General features: G+C 49.5%; 1 protein-coding gene across 1 annotated transcript in view; it reads right to left on the reverse strand.

The window, feature by feature from the left end:
• Hhat (hedgehog acyltransferase) overlaps positions 1-19,813 on the reverse strand; it is a 228,083-nt gene that overhangs the window by 55,709 nt on the left and 152,561 nt on the right. Inside the window, exon 9 of the mRNA XM_051148158.1 lies at positions 5,113-5,314. Within this exon, the coding sequence (XP_051004115.1) occupies positions 5,113-5,314 (202 nt within the window). The remainder of the gene's footprint in view (positions 1-5,112; positions 5,315-19,813) is intronic.

The raw sequence follows: 19,813 nt of genomic DNA on the forward strand, positions 1-19,813 counted from the left end.
GCCTCAGCAACTCCTCTACTTCCAACCACTGAGGGATCTTGGTGAAAATGTCTTTTGCCAGCTTCCCACAGGTTTGTGCCTCTCGGAGTCAGGGCCATTGGCACCCTCCTGGGAAGCAGCAGGCCGTCAACAGGTGCCATCTCCCTGCTCCTTTCTTTGGTGTATGCACGCATTTTATATTGAGCAGTAAAGCAGCATTTGCTAACAATATACCCATCAGTATCTGCACGGCAATAAAAAAATGTCCTGGCACAATGGTCAATAGCCTCCACCTTTCCAGGTTCTTCCAGCAGGGAACCTGTGCTGTTTACACCACTGCATAGCCCCTCCTCCCTGTGCTGTTTACACCACTGCAGAGCCCCTCCTCCCTGTGTACACACCACTGCAGAGCCCCTCCTCCCTCTGCTGTCCTCACCGCTGCAGAGCCCCTCCTCCCTCTGCTGTTCACACCACTGCAGAGCCCCTCCTCCCTGTGTTCACACCACTGCAGAGCCCCTCTTCCCTGTGCTGTACACACCACTGCAGAGCCCCTCCTCCCTGTGCTGTTCACACCACTGCAGAGCCCCTCCTCCCTGTGTACACACCACTGCACAGCCCCTCCTCCCTCTGCTGTCCTCACCGCTGCACAGCCCCTCCTCCCTCTGCTGTCCTCACCGCTGCACAGCCCCTCCTTCCTCTGCTCCCTGTGTTGTACACATCTCTGTATAAACCCCTCCTTCCTCTCTCTTCCACTCTATTCAATGAAGTAGAAAACATTATTTCACACTCAACACAGCATTGTGCCAACAGTGATAAATGTCATTATATGTTGTTTCTCTGACCTCCCTAGATCAGTGAGCATCACAAGGATTGAACATCTAAGTGTTTCATTAAGCTACAGCAGCTGGGACAGAACAGAACATGTGATGTCCCAAATGACTTGTCCTTAGGGACCTGCCTGAACCAGGAGAGCCAGCAGAGGGCTCACAAACAAGATGCCTGCCAAGACAGAGTCTGAAGCATCAGGATTTGGTGGGCAGAGAGGGCACCTCAGCAGGTCAGAAGCCTGTGTGAGGGAGCTGTGGCTTGGGCGGGGTAGGGGCAGGGTGGGTGTGGGGGTGCAGCTTGCAGGGGCAAGGGCTAGCTGGACAGGCTTCAAGACAATGCTGGGCCAAGCCTCAGAAACCATCGTTCTGATAAAATGAGAAACCACAGTTGAGCCATATTTTTTAAAGTTGTTTTTCATGTATGCGTGTTTTGCACATATGAAGAGATAAGTATGTGCAGCAAACATAAAGAGTGCCTCTGAGGGGCAGAAGAGGGTGACGGATCCCCTGGGACTCAAGTTATAGAAAGGCCATTGTGAGCTGCCATGTGGGTGCTGGGAACTGAACCCAGGTCCTCGGCAAGAGCAGCACGTGCTGTTGGCCACTGAGCCATCTCTCCCTAACAATGGGGTTTTAAAGAGAGATGGAGTTCTAGAAGAACCATCGCGAGGTGCGAGGAGGGTGGTGAACTGAGGGGGGCAAACATAGAAGAGCTGCTAATTAGATGCTATTTGTTTACCAGGTACAAACTGAGAGCCGCACAGATCTGGAGGGTTCCAGTGGCTACACAGTGACTGAAAGAGACCTAAGGATCAAGGCAGGAGGCAGGAGAGACAGCGGCTATCTGAGAAGGACAAGCTGATGGTTTTGGCTTCTAGTTAGCTGACAAGTGATGGTCCCATTAAAATAGAGCACATATCTGCAGATGAGGGAACACAGGCTCAGGGAGGGAGTCAAAAAAGAAGTTCAGCAACCAGCTGGACCCACAAGACACAGCACCATTAATGAAAATGGTTTTAAGTTACTGAAGTCTGGGCTAGAGAGAGGGTCCCATGGCTAAGGGCACTTGCTGTCCTTCCGAGGACCGTGTGGAATTCCTAGCGCTCACGTGGCAGCTCACAACCACCAGCAACTCCAGTCCCAGAGGATCTGATGCTTTCTTCTAGCACTGAATGCAATGTGCCACACAAGCATATATACAGACAAACCACTCACATGTATACAATAAAATAAAGAATGTTTTGTGAAAAGAGTGTATGTTCTAGAGCTGTATTATTCAACATGGCAGGCAGAAACCACAATTAAGCTACCTAGCTTGAAATCAATTAAATAAAATATGGGGGCTAGAGAGATGACTCAGCAGTTAAGAGCCTTAGCTGCTCTTCCAGAGGACCTGGGTGCCATTCCCAGCATCTACCTGGCAGCTCACAAGCACCTGAAACTCTGGTCCTGGGTGATCCAATGCCCCTGTCTGGCATCTGTGAGTGCCAGCCATGCACATAGTGCAGAACCAGACATGCAGGCATGGGCTGGCTAGTCTTGCCTAATTTGACACAAACTAGAGTTATCTGAAAGGAAGAATCCTCAGCTGAGAAAATGCCTCCAGAAGATACAACTGTAAGGAAACCATGATAAGGTAGAGAGAACCAAGTCCACAAAGTTGTCCTCTGACTCCCACACACACACCCCAATAATTATAAGTAAATTAATTTTTATATTTCAGTGGTATGCATTCTGAATGCCAAAGGAAAACAGGTTCTCTGCTAAATTATAAGAGACAGAACAATGAGAAAGACTCCAGTATACAGTGAAAGAAGAGCTGAGAAGAAACAACTCCGGACGCGTTAGGTGTGCACTGACAACCCCAGGCCCACTCAGACACTGAGAGAAACAGTGGGGCCTCTGTGCTCTACAGCCACGAACACTATAGTAGCTGACATGGGCTGTCAACCTGACACAGAATCCCTAAGACAAACCTCGTTTCTTGATTGGGCTAACTGAGGTGACCTCTCCTGGACGTGAGGGGGCATCATTGTCCCACAGACCAGGATGCCAGACTAAATGTAAAGGATGAAAGAGCTGAGAGGAGCAGCATCCAGGCAGCGGCCTCATGCTCCTGTGCAGCCCGGCCTTGTCCTCATGATGGGTCCCTTAAAATGCGACACAAAAGCAGCCTTCCTTCCCCAAGTTGTTGTTGTCCCAACAATGAGAAAATCAATATAAACAACCATCCAGGCTTCCAGGACAAACTACAGCTGATATATTTTGGAAAGGTTTTATAAATCATATTAACAAATATGTGAATTGGATATATTTGTAATATATAAAAGAATTATTTCACCAAAATATATGTAAGGTTATTATGCACCTGGGTGCCTGAATTGTGGGTGTAATGTCTAATACGGTCATTGCCCTACAATGTAGCAAATCCTGTACTCAAGAGCTTCCAGTGAGCGAGTTTTCCTCTTCGGTTTATTTCCAGCTCAGTGTAGTTTAGTCAGCAACAGGTCACAGAGGACAGCTGGGTTACTCCCTTTAGTTCAGATCCATAAGTCCATGACTCGGAGCCCCCACAGTGCCTCATATTCAGCTCAAGGTTAATATTAGAGCCTTCTTGAAGGAACACGGAAACATAGTACCCGAGGCTGAGTGGGAAAGAAACCTTTAAATTTCATGGTAACCCCTGGCTTCCAGGTTTCGGGGAGGAACATTCAGTCTTGAAAAAGAAGGCACCCTGAAGACGTGGCCTTGTATGGCATCTGCCTGATGCTGCCATCACTAGAATTCATAGACATTTCTCGCCTTCTGGGTGCTGAGCACCATTATTAAATAAAACCTTTATTTATTAAATATTTATTGTTAAGACTTATTTTAATTTTGTGTGTGTGTGTGTGTGTGTGTGTGTGTGTGTGTGTGTGTGTGTGTACGTGCATGCACGTGCGACTATAGGTCTGTGGGTATGAGTGAAGTACTCTCAGAAGCAGAAGATGGCGTCAGACCCCCCGGGAACAAGAGTTCCAGAAGGTTGTGAATATCCCTATGGGCGCTGGAAACCAAACCCAGGTCCTCTGGAAAAGCGACAAGTGCTCTTAACCACTGAGCCGTCTCTCCGGCCCCCAGGGGCTTGTCTGTGAATGTGCGTGCGCACCCTTACTTTCTCCCAATGTGCTGCTTTGCTGTGTGTGCCCTGTGTCTGCTTTTATGGAGATAACCGTCCTTCTGTATTATGGCTGTCTTTAGTGAAACGTGCTTCAGTGCTTTCGTTCTAGCTCGATGATTTTCTAAAACGTATTTGCTTTGGTCTCATGCACTGGGTAGAATTTAACCACATTAATCATTTTTTTATCCCAGTGAAATCTCTTTTGTGTTTTGCATCCTGCCACGAGAGCAGACACTGACACATTTCCTTTTGGGTCATTCTTCGGGTTGGCAGAACACTATTCATATTCAGAAACACTGATTTCCTACGAGATTCTCAAGTGTTGCCTGCCACATTTACAAGGCAAAATATGTGTGTGGTGGCTTCAAACATCTGTGAAGGGAAGTGTTCAATTAATTTCCGAGTCTTATCCATAGATACAGAATGCGGTTTTACCCCTTAGCTGTCTTCTACGCTAGCGCACGGGCAGCTTCTACCACAAGTTAAAATGCCAGCATCACTCAGGACTGGCAAGGGCGTCTGGGAGGACAGAGAGCTTGACGTCTTGTGTACAGGGCGGCAAGTGTGAGTGCTCAGAATGAGCCGTGACCATGAGAAACCTGCTAACCTGATAGTCTTATTTGGGAGAACTCATCCTGATTATGTGATCCACAGAAATACAATTCATACTGAAGTGAGTAATAAGAGAGCAATTAGGCACATCACCAAGTGTCCACACTAGGGCTCTGCACAGATCTGCTGGCGTGGAGGGGCAGCTGAAACACCACCATAGCACTTATTATAAATGGCTGTGCTGAGTGTGCATGCACAAGAAAAACATACTTAAAAGAATGAATTCTAATGTGAATTTTGTTATTTACTCTTGCCTTGATTTCTTCATTTTTCTATAATAAATGCCTAGACTTTTAGAGTTGCAATATCCATTAATTTCTCTATCCAACCAGCCAGCCATTCATGTAAACCATGGTTGGTTTTGAACCCTCCCCCACCCATCCCCGAGTAGTGATTCTTAGAGACACATGGCCTTTGAAACTGTCTGGCAAGAACTGCTCGTATTAGAGCGAGCCTGGTGTCCACCACCCTCCCAGCCAGTCCCTTTTTGCTCAGCTGTCCCCTACCACAAAGGCAAGGATGGCTCCTGCTCACCAAGGTCTCCCGGACACAGGGCATGTCGAGCAGCCTCCGGGCCCCACTCTCCACAGTGACTCCCAGCCAGTTGAGTGCTGCCCAGCACCAGAGGTCCTCATAGCTGCCATGCCAGTAGCTCACAAATGCAAACGTCATCGAGGTAGAAAACAGTGTCCCCAGGAGGCCATGCTGGGACCCACCCAGCGGTATGTACACATACCTAGAGAAAGAAGAAGCCGTGAGAAGCTCTGCCGATGGCTGGAGGGATGCACCTGCCTCTCCCTGTTCTCTAGCTGGACTCCAACTAATACCAACACTATCGTTTAAGATACAAAGATCTGGGGACTGAAGATCAACGGTAAAGAGCATTAGCTGATCTTCCAGAGGACCTGGGTTCAATTCCCAGCACCCACATGGCAGCTCACACTCTGTAGCTCCTGTTCCAGGGGACCCAACACCCTCACACAGGTATGCATGCAATCAAAAGCCAATGTACATTAAAAATAAAAGTTTACAAAGATTCCCCTGACAGGAAACTGTAGGTGACCCCGTGAATTCTCCACCTCATTCATTGTTGGTACAACCCCAAACTTCCACGGGGTGTGGCTGCAGGCCAGATGAACATGCACGCCAAGGAGCCCTTATGTGGCAAAGTTGCACTTGCAAGAGGCAAGAGGGGCAGCGATGGCTTTACAGGCCCTGAATGGGTGTGCCCAGCTGTGGAGCCCACCACAAGGAGCCAACTAAGCCGCTGGCATTGCTAAGGACACCGACCATCACGGCCATGTGCATTTCACAACACAGACTCCCAAGTTTACGGCGAACCCATTATTTAAACACAGTTGCTAAAAGCAGGCTCTTAACATGGTAGACGTAGGTAGGACACGTAAGAAGGCTAACAGGTCTGCTCACAGATGGAGATGAACTCTGGACTCGCAGGAGTGCAGGGCCACACCCCCTCACCCTCTGCCCAGTGCAGGCAGTCCTCAGACACTTCTCCATCCCTGAGCGACTAAGGCCCAGGGCTATGAGAGTCTGGATGCTCAGGCGTGTGCCCTCTTCCCTGGGCTTTTGAGAGGCCACAGGCCTTGGTTCATCACGGTCAGTTCCTCCTCCTAGTTCCATTTCTATGCAGGAAGGTGACAAGCGGCCTTTGTCTGAATACGTGGTGTCTGCTGAGGCATTTCACAAGAATCTTTTTACTTGGTTCTTTCAAGCACCATGTGGTTGACTCCTGCCATCCCAGAGTCCCTAGCAGTTAGCATTTGTACGTGCACCACTTGTTTAGTGTGGAAGAAACATTAACAACCATTTTCAATAGAACTACTTCTCAGAAGAAGCCAAAAAATAAACAAAACTATTCAGATCTGAAATAAATGACCCAAACTAGGTGTTTTATTTGAAACCATTGAAACGACGCATAAAAGGTAAGCATCTGACTGAGACACCGCGCGATTGTTCAATAGCTGTGTACATTGTGCAAGGTCGTCAGCCCTAGCATTCACGACCTGTGCATGCTGGGAGAGCGGCTCACCACATCCCGAGCCCCGCTCCAACTTCTGTTTTCCTTTATAATGAAGACTTTCAGAACCATTTCTCCAAGCATCTCTAAACACACACTTCACCGCCCTCAGTAGTCGCCGTCAGGCCCCAAAGAGACCACGACAAGCCTCACTCGGTCCCTGTGGCTCCTCACAGCTCTTCTCACTGTGCCCCCATCCCTAGCCCTCCTCCCAGGTGCTGGGCCTCTGATTCCATGTAACTCAGCCATGCCACCTGCCACCTGCTTTCTTGGTCCCCATGTTCTCTCTCTGTCCTCTTGTCCTCTCTCCTCTCTCTTGGCATCCTCTCACGGCCTAGTCTGTTGTGCTGGCCAAGTTCAGTCTAGACCTTCCTCAGCCATACCTCAGAGCAGCTGTGCCCTCGTTTTTCCTTCAGTCACCTCCCAATGCACCAGGACACTTGGACTTCTTGCCCTGGCTAACTGGAGTGGGAACTACTTTTGGCCGTGGCTGAGGTTGATTGAGTTCTAGGTCTCACAGAGGACTGTACCACGCAGCTGCAAATCCTCCACACAAAGACTTTCTCTTTCTCGAGCTCCGCTAAGCCCCTACATGTTGCCTTGGAGTTCATGATTGTCTGGCCTGCACTGCCCAGTTATAGCAAAGAATCCTGCTAGTCAGCTGAGGGGGGATCTCCCGCCCTACCTGATCACTCTTAATGTCCTAATTGCATTCCCTTCGCCCAGCCACACCTTGGTCAGCCTGACCTCTTTACAGGAAGGACCCCTCCACTACGTTGGAGACTGGAGTAGTGGCTCACTAGGCAAAGCACTTGCATGGAAAGCACAGGACCTGAGCTCAAGTCCCAGAACTCACTCTTCCCCAAAAGTGTGGCTTCAAAGACACATGTAACTCCAGGGCCAGGGGGGCAGGAAAGGGTGGATCCATGGCTTGTTGCCCTCATCTGCTTGTCTCTAAAAAGCATGTTGACAGCTCCTGAGAAATGACACTAAAGTTGTCCTCTGGCTTCCATGTGTGTGCACACATGTACATGTACCTGCACACACATGTACCTACACATGGGCAAGCACATAAAGAATCTCATTAGGTCTATTCAACCAGGGGCTCCCTATTCCTAAGGTCTATCCAGTTGTTTCCCACTCAGAGCACAGATGTGCTCCATGGGTGTCTTACCCACACCATGTGCACAACTGAGTCCAGTTTCACCCTGAGCCTTTCCTCCACCCCTATGTCACAAGAGTCCTTGCACAGAACATGTGCTTAGCACTTACTGTCCATCACTATTTCCCTTCACACTCATTGTTTCCCTGTCACAGCCTTCACTCTCACTGTTTCCTGTCACAGCCTTCACTCTCACTGTTTCCTTCACAGCCTTCACTCTCACTGTTTCCCTGTCACAGCCTTCACTCTCACTGTTTCCTGTCACAGCCTTCACTCTCACTGTTTCCAGTCACAGCCTTCACTCTCACTGTTTCCCTGTCACAGCCTTCACTCTCACTGTTTCCCTGTCACAGCCTTCACTCTCACTGTTTCCTGTCACAGCCTTCACTCTCACTGTTCCCCTGTCATAGCCTTCACTCTCACTGTTTCCTTCACAGCCTTCACTCTCACTGTTTTCATGTCACAGCCTTCACTCTCACTGTTTTCATGTCACAGCCTTCACTCTCACTGTTTCCTGTCACAGCCTTCATTCTGTTTCCTGTCACAGCCTTCACTTTCACTGTTTGTTTCCCTGTCACAGCCTTCACTCTCACTGTTTCCTGTCACAGCCATCACTCTCACTGTTTCCTGTCACAGCCTTCATTCTCACTGTTTCCGGTCACAGCCATCACTCTCACTGTTTCCTGTCACAGCCTTCACTCTCACTGTTTCCTGTCACAGCCATCACTGTCACTGTTTCCCTGTCACAGCCATCACTCTCACTGTTTCCCTGTCACAGCCATCACTCTCACTGTTTTCCTGTCACAGCCTTCACTCTCACTGTTTCCTGTCACAGCCTTCATTCTCACCATTTCCTGTCACAGCCTTCACTCTCACTGTTTCCTGTCACAGCCTTCATTCTCACTGTTTCCTGTCACAGCCTTCACTCTCAAATGCCTTTTTAGTTTAGACAATGTTGTGCAATCACCTTAGCTAATCCCATGAGAAGTTTGATCAAGAAACTCATCAAGGAAAACAGAAGCCAAGAAGAAACTCATCAAGGAAAAGAGAGGCCAATAGCGCCACCAAAGCTAATGCTTTCCTTGAACCTGAGACTCAATGAAAGCACTGTCTGTCTTCATAGTCACAAAGACTGCTGAAGTCACGTGACATTGGAGCCACTCCAGAAATGAGTGGGGAAAAGTCCGTTCTGGCATTCGAATTAGTAACTCTGTGCCTCCACACTATACATCAAGGCATAAGGAGTTTAATCCCTAGACTGAAAAACTAAAATGAAAGCTGAGACAGGTGATCACTGGAAAGTGTGTCTAGACTTGTAGGTAGTAAGTTCTTGGAAAAATTGAGACCTTGACTCAAAAACAACCAACAGAAAGGTGGCTGGCACCTGAGAAAAAGCACCTGTGGCTATCCTCTGGATTGTACACACATGTGCACACACACATGCACAGATAATTCTATAAGCACATGTATACATACACACAGCTGTACACATACACACACACATGCACAGATAATCCTGTACACATATGTGCACACACATGCACATACACACAGTTGCACACACACCTGCACAGATAATCCTATACACACCTGCACACATAATCCTGTACGCACATGTGCACCCCCTGCACATACACACAGCTGCACACACACCTGCACAGATAATCTTATACACACTTGTGTATACACACACCTGTACAGATAATCCTATACACACATGTGCACACCCTGTACATACACACAGCTGCACACACACATGCACAGCTAATCCTGTACACATGTGCACGTGTACACAGGGAGTGCTTCCAGCTTTTCTTTAGCCTTCAAGGCCCCCAAGGCATTATAAGGCACAAAGATCCAGGGTGTTCTTGCACTCACAGAGGCCTGCCTGGCTCTGAAACAACAGCAGGTCTTGCCGTGAAGCTACATGCCATGGTGCCAAATCCACAGGGAAGGCTTAACAGTGTGGGGGAGAAGGCGAGAAAGTGGAGCATGGGCGGCTGCACGGCAGGGTGTCCCACCTGGGTGAGGCACGAGGACAGGAAGGGGTTCTCTAAGCAGAGGGAAGAAGGCTACAGCTGCTGGAGGGAGCAGCGCCTGAGAACGCCTGCCGGGCCCAGGTCTTGCTTGGAGCTCTGCCGCCCCCTAGAGGCTTCCTGGTTAGCAGCGTGCACTGCTCAGCGGGGTCAGTTCACATGCTAAGACTGTATACACTAAAGAAAAATGCACTTCACACGTCAGAAAACCCAGCACAGAATAAAAGCTCACTGGGTCCAGCTCCAAAAGGCACCTGCCTGCAAGTTCGGGGTGCTGCAGCAACCACCCCCCTTCCTCACGTGGAGCTATTTTAAGCCACGAGCTCTTACTTTGCTTTTGAAACTGACAGCTGACCAAAAACAGTCTCTGGAAATTCTTTATATCCCAGTAATTAAGATATTGCAGGTGTCCACGGACATATACCACTCTGTTCCAACCCAGAAGGAGGGAGAACTTTCACTCTTATTTCTAGAAAACAGTAGGTGTGGCAAGGAGAGAGAATGGGGATGCCTCTCTTTAATAGAGTCTACCAGCCTGGTTCTGGGTGTACTAAGGACAGAGGCATGTCTGCCTCGGAAAGGCAGCCACAGGAGCCACTCCAAAGAGCCTCGCCACCACTGATCTCCCGGCGGAAGACCCGCTCAGCACAGCGAGAACACAAAGATCCCTTCTTGTGGGGACACTGAGAGTAAGAGCATGAAGCCTGGTCCTGCCTGGCCACACTGGGAGGTCACTGTCTGCTGGGAATGCTGCTTGAAGGCCAGCATCTCTGCAGGTCCTGACTGGCCACACTGGGAGGTCACTGTCTGCTGGGAATGCTGCTTGAAGGCCAGCATCTCTGCAGGTGCCACCTTCATGCAGAAACATCTCACGGAACTAACCCAGCATGGATGCCCCACGGACGCTAAGTACAACAGGTCCACGGCGTTCACTACATCCGCTCCTGACTGGCTGCCCATGCCAGATGCTTTCTGCATACTGTAGTTATTAAGACAAGTTTCAGGAAATGATGACAGTTGGCTTGCCCCTGAGAGGCCCAGCTAAACCTAGTGTGCTCTCTGGCAGCACTACCACAATGGGAGTGTCCCCAGCGGTAAATGCCCCCTCCCAATTTAATCCAATCTACAGATTAGTCTCAACGGACATATCCATTAGTCCTTTTGGAGACTCGACCTCTCACTGTAGCACAGTGGGCCTCAAACTCCTCACAATCTTCTTGCCTCAACCTCCCCAGGGCTGGGGGTACTACCACGTACTGCCTGTTATTAACTAAAACTTGGCCATCTTGATTGGGAGAACAATGCTCCTTTAGGAAGGTGTGCATCCATTAAAGTGCTTAAGGCAACCCAGAGGTGCCAAAATAGATCAGTGCCACACTAAGGAATGAAACCAGAGCAAGTCCTCTCGAGTTAATTTGACCAAGAACAAGCCCACACATCAATTCTTCATTTCTCGCCCTGTGTCTGCCTGTAGTTTGTGATTACCGGCTGAACTGTGGTCTGTCTGTTGTATGCATCTGAAACTGTTTTGCTCATTATGTCTGTGTGCTGCTGTGCCTCTCCCCAGCCAGGGACTCTGCTCTGTATTTATTGAAAAGCATAGAAACCACGTCATGGGGGATGGAATGAGGGATTCTTTACAGAATCTTCAAGCGAGCTTTACAAGGAGAGAAGATGACTAACTGACCCTGAACAGCACTCAAGAGCAGAGCGAACACTATGAAGCTGTATCTACCTATCGCTTGCAGTACTGAGGGTAGAATTTGTTCTATGGCTGCTCTCGGTCTGTTGGCTTCTTTCAGCACCACAGTACATATATACACATACAATGCTCTGAGTCATGGCATGGACGAACACACGGCTTAAGGTTAAAGTCTTGCACTAGCCTGAGCTCTAGAAGCTGACTACGTGGGAAATCTATGGCAAGCAAGGTCGGTTATATCATTCTCTTAAAGGCAAGTTAAACTGAGACCGGCTGAGTACACAGTAGGCTAGTAGGCTAATTACATAGTCTTAAGTGATCTCAAGACATATAATTACCCTTGGCTGTGAGGTCCAAGGAAAGCTAGGTCTCTCTGGGGTCAAGAGATGTTCAGAGCAATGTGCCACCACAAACGTGTTTGGGCTGGTGACTCCATGAGCTTTAGACATAGTCATGGGCATAGGGCTGAGCTTCAACCCTCAGAGCCACATCTAGTCCATTTTTAAGCATCATGTTTATGTAATCAGATGCCCATATTTTTAAAAGTCATAGTCTCGCTGGTAGCTCTGAGGGTTGAAGCTCAGCCCAAGACTGTGCCTAACACTTAAAGAAACACTCAGCTTGGTCTTCAGATTCCAAAACCCAGGGTGCATCCCTCCCGAGCTCTGTTGCCTTCCCAGGGCAGGGGCTGTCAAAGGCTGGAAAAGGCCAGTCCAAGGCAGCAGCGACGTGCAAGACAAGGAGAGCATGCTTAGGAGCTGCAGGCATGCCTCGGTCCTGCTGGGCCACTTACCAGCCTCAGGACCCCCATGCCTGTCAAATGCCTTCTCCACTGCAGAGCCTCAGCCAGTGTGGACAGAGGGTGCAGTCACCTTCCTTCTTCTGTGTGAGTGTCTGGGAGTTCTGGGAGGCTTATGTTCCTGCTCGCTTGTGGCAAGGATACTTAGTGAGAGAGAGATCCAGGCAAGGCTGTGAGTGACAGGGCAGCAAGGCCAGGCATCTCTCAGGAATGTCTTCATCTTGTTGAGATTGGTACCCATTGATGGGTACCCTTCTTGCTCACACCCTGTCCTGGCAACTCCCATTCTTCCCTCTGCTCTACACAATCAACTGTGATGGGTCATTCGGGAGATGATCCTCTGGACCAGTTGGCTTCTCTTGGCCAAACGCTCCCCAGGCTCATTTGTCAATGTTGCCCCAACAGGGAGGACTTCCTGATTACAGAGGGACACCTGTACACTTGCCGGTGGGCCAGCAGCACAGGAAATACCTTGCTACTTATTATAGACTGGATCTAAAATGCCCTGCTCCTGGCAGGTGTTCTGGGAAGCAGGCTACTTGAAGCAGGCTCTGAAGCTCAGACCTGCACCGGTCCCAGATTTCCACCCTGTGTTCTTGGCTTCCTATCTCCGCCACGCAGACAAAGCTGCCACACACTCCTGCCACTGCTGACCGAGTCACTGTCACCGCTACACCTCCCCCTCCTAACCATACCTTACCCTCAGAAACTAAGCCAAAAATACCCTCTCACTCTCACTCCTGTAGCTGCTTCTCTCTGGTATACTGTCACAGTGGTGAAAATTAATGATCCACTATTTTTATCAACAAAAGGAAATAAACCAAAGGCAAACGAGAAGGTTCCATAGGTGATGGATTTATTTATTCCTCGGTTTCTGGTGTTGGCTTCTTAAGTGAATGTGTACATCCAAAGGCATCAGACTTTAAAATATGCTTTGAAATTGTCAGTCACACCTCACAAAGCCATCGCATAAATAGCACCATCACAGAGACAAGCATCCCTGCATCTTTTGAAACCAGAGAGTCCAGCTTGGCAGATCGGGGTCTAAGTGTGAAGAGGTGGGAGTTACAGATTCAACTCTCACACACCTGCTGCTGATGCATGATCCAGATGCCATCTGGGTGTCCTCCACACACAGAGCTGAGAGTGTGTTGGTGCACCCGGGTATCCTCCACACACAGAGCTGAGGGTGTGTTGGTGCACCCGGGTGTCCTCCACACACAGAGCTGAGGGTGTGTTGGTGCACCCGGGTATCCTCCACACACAGAGCTGAGGATGTGTTGGTGCACCGGGTGTCCTCCACACACAGAGCTGAGGGTGTGTTGGTGCACCCGGGTGTCCTCCACACACAGAGCTGAGGGTGTGTTTGTGCACCCGGGTGTCCTCCACACACAAAGCTGAGGGTGTGTTGGTGCACCCGGGTGTCCTCCACACACAGAGCTGAGGGTGTGTTTGTGCACCCGGGTGTCCTCCACACACAGAGCTGAGGGTGTGTTGATGGATGAGATAAAGACAGCCCTACCACAACCCAAACATCTTCCAGTCCTCTGCAACTGAGGCAGTATGACCCTTTCACTCAGGACACACCTGACCTACAAAATTCCTGACAGTATCCCTTGAATCAATTAGCTGCTGGGTGGGTGGGGAGATTTTACATATCTTTGTGGTTTGGGTTTTTTTTTTTTTTTCTTTTAATGAAAGGTCTTACCATATACTTGGCTACTAGTCATTGCAAGACCACCTAGAATGGTCTTGAGTTCAAGGCAACCCTCCTGCCTCAGCCTCCGGAGTGCTGTGGGATCACAGGTGTGCATCACCAGGCCTGACTTTCATTCCTGCATCTTGAAGCACTCTGACAAAGCTCTGGAAGGTCAGTGTCCCAGTGACACACAAGCCTTTGAAATAACCCTGAACAAACAACACTTGAAGATGCCATATTCATGGCTTTCCAGCTTCATGAAGAGAGGCGTGGGCAGCCTTGAGGCAACGGGATGCCTGGAGGCAGACTGCGGCCCCTTTTTCAGGCCTGCCTTTGTCTTGGGCTATACATAAACACATGAGGCAGATTCCTTGGAGTTTTGCTGGAAGGGGCAGAGGGAGAGGGTGTACTCTTTAGTGCTGTTGAGCTCTGCCTAATCGCTAATAAAAAGGTCCTTGAAGACTCGGTTTAATAACCACCAAGATTTCCTGGCTGCCTGCCTGTCTTCCTACCTTCCTCCTAAGAGGATACTAAAAGCTCTTAGATACCTCTCCAGGCCACATGAAGTGGGGCAGTGCATGACAAGCCAGAAGCAAAGGGGTGAGTCTGGAGGTGTGTGCCACAGAGGTATGGTGTGCTATCCTCTTGCCGGCAGTCTACAGGGGATGGGGGGGGTATCCTCCCCTTCCCCACATACTGTCTGCCCTCTGCTCGGTCAGCACCTCCTAAATTTAAGGACCAACATTATGCATTGGTCACACAGCCCCTTTCCTTAGTGATCGTACTATCTGTTCCTTCTAGCCATTCCTCCTTGGGTGTCTGCCTCTCACCCACATCCTACCCTGATCTTCACACTGTTTATCATGGCTTCTTAGGAATTGTGCTATAAAAGGAATGTGTGCGGCATGAAGGTCACTGTGCTGGTGCTGTGCCTTGGGCCCTCTAAAGAAAGGGCTCTGAAGACACGTGCAGTCAGGAAATGCCAGGAGGCCTATGGAGGCACTGTACCCTCCATCTGCTTTTGTAGTGCAGTGACGTAGGCAGCCCTGCTGGACAGGGGCCTCCTGGAGGCAAGCGGGGAGGCACTGGTGAGCGGCGCAGACACCAGGTTCCCATGGCAACATAGTACCACATGCAGAAAGTCTAGTTAGCGGTCACACAGAAAAGAAAATTAACAGCTGGATATGTGACTACAAGGCAAAAGAAGATGGCCACTCAAAAGGCCCTTCTCTGCAGGAAGCACGTGTCTGTCACAGCTGCCACGTCTTCTCCTCAGAGGTGTCTTGTCTACGGTGGATTCTCATTGCCTTATGACCCCAATGGAGACCCATCAGCCTGGGTCCACCAGAGTCAGCCTCCAACAATCCTGCTCCTGGGCTACCACGGGCACTTAGGAATCACCAAGATAGACTCCGTCAGTCAGTAAGCTCGTTCTGGATCTGGGCCCAGCAGTACTTCTGAAGCCTAACCCAGACATTTCCTCTTCTACTTGGGGTTCAGTGCTCACTTCAAGGAGTACTTGTCTCATCTACTCTTACTCTTTGATGTGTTTGTGCACGTGCACGCCCCTTGGATTTTTGAGACAACATCTATAATTAACACGAGGCTTGCCATGTAGCTAGGCTGCCTGGTTAGGGAGCCCCAAGGGCCCAGGTATCTCCACAGCCCCAGTACTGGGATTAGAAACACAAGCCCTGCACCCAGCTTTTCCCATCAGAGCTAAGGGAACTGAACTCAGGTCCTCCAGCTTGTAAGGCAAGCTCTTTACCAACTGAGCCATCACCCCAGCCCTCACCCTTTGATTTCTTGTCTCTTAGAAGTCGCATGTTCCATGAGGCCTCACGTATTTCTTTAGACGTCATGTGCCGGGCTTCTGTACTGTAGGCCGATGCTTTGGGTTGAGGGCTGGCACTATCTGTTAAGATACAGGAGAACACTCAAGCTCTTCTCCTTGTGTCCCCTCAGAATCTAACCCCAGGGGCCCCAGATGAAGCCTAGCCCCGTTATGGGCTCCCGTTCTCCCTCTCGCCTTCCTCTTCCACACCCCTGCTCCTTTCTTCTTTCCCTGCCTCCCACACTCTCAGCAGCGTGCTGGGCAGCATGCTCACCTCACCGGCAGCCTCACACGCTGCCGCTGGGTTCCCCACCATCATGCTGTCAGATGGTGCTCCACAGAAAGTTAGGTTAAACCCCTCACAGCGGGTCCTCAAGGGAGCAGGAGAGCTGGCAGGGCCTGGCAGGCAAGACGCGTATCTGCCAACATTTCCCCCAGAAAAGCTGACAGAGTACCTCCCTCCCCAAGAGATTTACCCAGAAAGCAGAACACCATGGTCCAATGTTTGTAAAATTAAAACACTTATCTGAGCACGGCGAGCACACCCGTGATCTTAGCAGAGGGCGGCCTAAGCAGGCAGGTCTCTGAAGTCCAGACCACCTTGATCTACATATGGGGTTCCAGGACAGCCAGAGTGTCAAACAAAAATTAAAGCACTTAAGTTGGGAGTGTTAATTTGTGACCTTGACTCTTAGAAGCACCACACAAGACCATCAGCAGCTATGCATGTGAGGGAGTGTGTCAGGGGCCTGCAGGAGATGACTCTCTGCCCAAGTCAACCTTTCTAGAAAGAAACACACACACACACACACACACACACACACACACACACACCAAAAACATAAAAACAAACCAAAACCCAACCCAGCAACAAAATCCTCATGCTCGCCACCCATGCCACTCCTCACCACAGTGTGTTAGCTGGTCACAGAGAAGCACACATCTAGACCTTCGTTGGAAAAGAACAAAAGACAAAACTTGCCTTTGCTCTGGGGATTTGGCTCAGTGCACGGAAGTGTTCACCTTGCAAACATCTGCAGCTGAGTTTGGTTCGTGCGACCCCATGTAAAAAAGCTGACCATAGTGGGGCATGTTTGCAATTCCAGAACCTGAGAGGTTAACACAGGGCAGATACTGGAACATGCTAGCAAGCCAGCCTCCTTGTCAAGGTCCATGCCAGTTAGAGACCCTGGCTTAAAATGTAAGGTGGACAGAGCCTGGGGGAGGACATCAGAGGTTGTTGACATCCACATGCACACAGGGGCACACATATACAGGTACACACAGAGGGGGGAGAGGGAGGGAGGGAAAGAGGGAGAGAGAGAGAGATACATTGGCCATGAAAAGTCTCTTCTGTGGGGACCATAGGTGGGTTTCAGTGGCCAGAAGAGGAAACAAGCTAGAGAACACAGCAGTGGATATCATACTGGTGGCAATCTCAAAGCATTGCCACTCAAGGCCATCTTCAAGAGGAAAGAAAATAAAGGTCTCAAGAGCTGAAGTGATTTTCAAAAACCAATCCAAGTGCAATGGTTAACATAGTAACGATGAAGCCATTTCCATTCCGGGCTGCAATGAAGCTCTGACAAACCAGCTTTGATGGAATCGTCCCTGCCGCCTCTCATTTCTCATAATCAAGACTCAGAGCCCCTATCAGAGAAGATGCCTTTTAGAGCTGGGTGCTGCAAGGGAAAATTGATAATGCTTAAGCTCGGGCACAAATGACAATAGATCTGTGACAGTGACCTCCACCCCTGTGCCAGGGCAACACTTACAGAAACAAAGCAGGAATAGTACCCTGTGCTCGGGGGACAAAGGCCTAAAGCATTCCTCTCAGGGCGTGGTGAGCACCGGCTGAGGCCGCCTATTTAACCACCCCGTGATAATCAGCGAATCCCTGGCTGCCCATTAGAGATTAATGTTTTAAGAGTTGGCATGATAATATAGAGGGCCTAAGGATGACATTGTGTGTGTCACACAGGCAGAGCCTTCTGTAGATTAAAAACGCCACCACACAAGCAATAAGTTCTAAGAAATTCAGTGACCGTAGGACTGACGATGAACACACGGATCACACTGAGAAATTGTCACTTCATGAGGGCTGCAGATGGAAGTGAGTGAAGACGGCATTCCAGCTTCTCTTAGGGCCCCCTCTCAAGTGCAGTCAAGAGGAGGAAAGGCACTTCTGGGTGAGAACTGACCTGGAGAAAGGTGGGCTGCTCAAGGCTGTCACTCACACAGACAATAGAGGGAAGCCAGGCCCTTGGTCTGGGGAAGCAGGAAGCGGTTGGGTCCATATGACAAGAGCGTGGCTCCCAGCTCCCCTACCCTCATCATCCTCCTGACTTCCAAGACTAACATGGGTGAAGCTGCCAGCAAGGATGGCTTCCTGGAATCACGGCTTTGTGGAGGTCAGGGAGCAGAGACTAACTTCCTCCATGGCCGTGGAGTCTTGCTTACCTAGACAGTACCCATTAGCATGAGGCTGATCCAGTGACCAAGTCAGCAGCCCTGGTCCTCTCATACCCTCAGCTTTCCTGAGAGAAAAGAGAGGATTAACTGTGACAGGATGTGCCAAGATGATGCCAAGGCATGGATCAGAGCCAAGCAGGAACTTACATGGTCCAGATTGAGGTTTTCTTCTTCCTCTCTTCCTCCTCCTCCTCCTCCCCCTCCTCCTCCTCCTCCTCCTCCTCCTCCTCCTCCTTCTCTCTCTCTCTCTCTCTCTCTCTCTCTCTCTCTCTCTCTCTCTCTCTCTCTCTCTCTCTCTCTCTCTCTCTCTGGGACTCCCAGGACAGCCAGTAGGATGAGGGTTGCTAACTTAACATTCAGTGGTATTGGGGTACAGTGTCTTCACTTCAGGTTTCTAGAAGCAAAATACCCAAGCCATGGCTGTATAATCTATGTGACTATCCAGTAGAGTCAGGCTGAAATGCTTTCTAATCCAAACCAGTGGCACATCTGTGCTTATCAAAGGCATGTGTCTATAAAAAGTACGCTAAGTACCAGGTCAGAGATAGATGCTGAGGTGAGCACAGGAGTAACACAGATGGCCAGAAGCATCCTGTGCCTGCCAGGAACAGTCTCAAGGTCTGCAAAATAGCCTGTTACCTTGGAAACATACATTAACACAGGAAGAAATCCTAGAGTTAAAGACTAGGTATGTTAGAGTTGGTGAGTGCATAGCTGGGGCATGCAGGGGGAAGGGCAGGCCCTACAGGACAGGACTTGTAGGCCAGGACTGACAGAATAAGGACAGAGGCCACCGAGAAGGGCTCTCTTTTGTCCATGTTGGCTGCCTGATGTCCCACCCAGCACAACCTTGGGTACTGGAGAATCTCTTCCCACGGCTGCATCGGAGGGAGAGGTGACCACTCCTCCCTGATTCTTTCAAGAAGGGATCTTAAAAGTTGACAAATGTAAGATGGTGTCGGGGTACATCTCACTTGAGGGAATCTGAGCAGTGGTTTCAAGTGAAACCAAAATGAAAAGGCTTTCGTATTGAGCTCCCTGAGAACCAAGACAAAGGAAAGCTGGACAGCAAGTCCCTGGGCGTTGTCCTCACCCGATAAGCCTAAGTAGCTGTGCAGCTGTTGGATACAAATCTCTCTCTCAGACACACATGTATGATGTGTGTGCGGCTCGCCACATTTGTGAGCTCATAGGACAGTTTACACTGATTAAATAAGACCAAAGGGCTGGAGGGGACTGAAGACAGCACGAAACAATCACATATCTGAGTAATGTTATCAGGATAACGGTGTGCTAGAATGCTGTTTTGAATGGTTATTAACTTAATTAATGTTCTACTGTTAGAATAAACTTAAGTATTTGCCATTAATGTGTATTCCTTGCAGTAAACAACGGCCAACATTAAAACATTTTCACATATGACCAGAACCATCCCACACAAGCCTCTTAACTGTCTCTTTCCTGTCAATGGCCCCTCCCTCCTCCTCCCAAAC

Source organism: Acomys russatus, chromosome 6 (assembly GCF_903995435.1).
Source record: "Acomys russatus chromosome 6, mAcoRus1.1, whole genome shotgun sequence".
Taxonomy (NCBI): domain Eukaryota; kingdom Metazoa; phylum Chordata; class Mammalia; order Rodentia; family Muridae; genus Acomys; species Acomys russatus.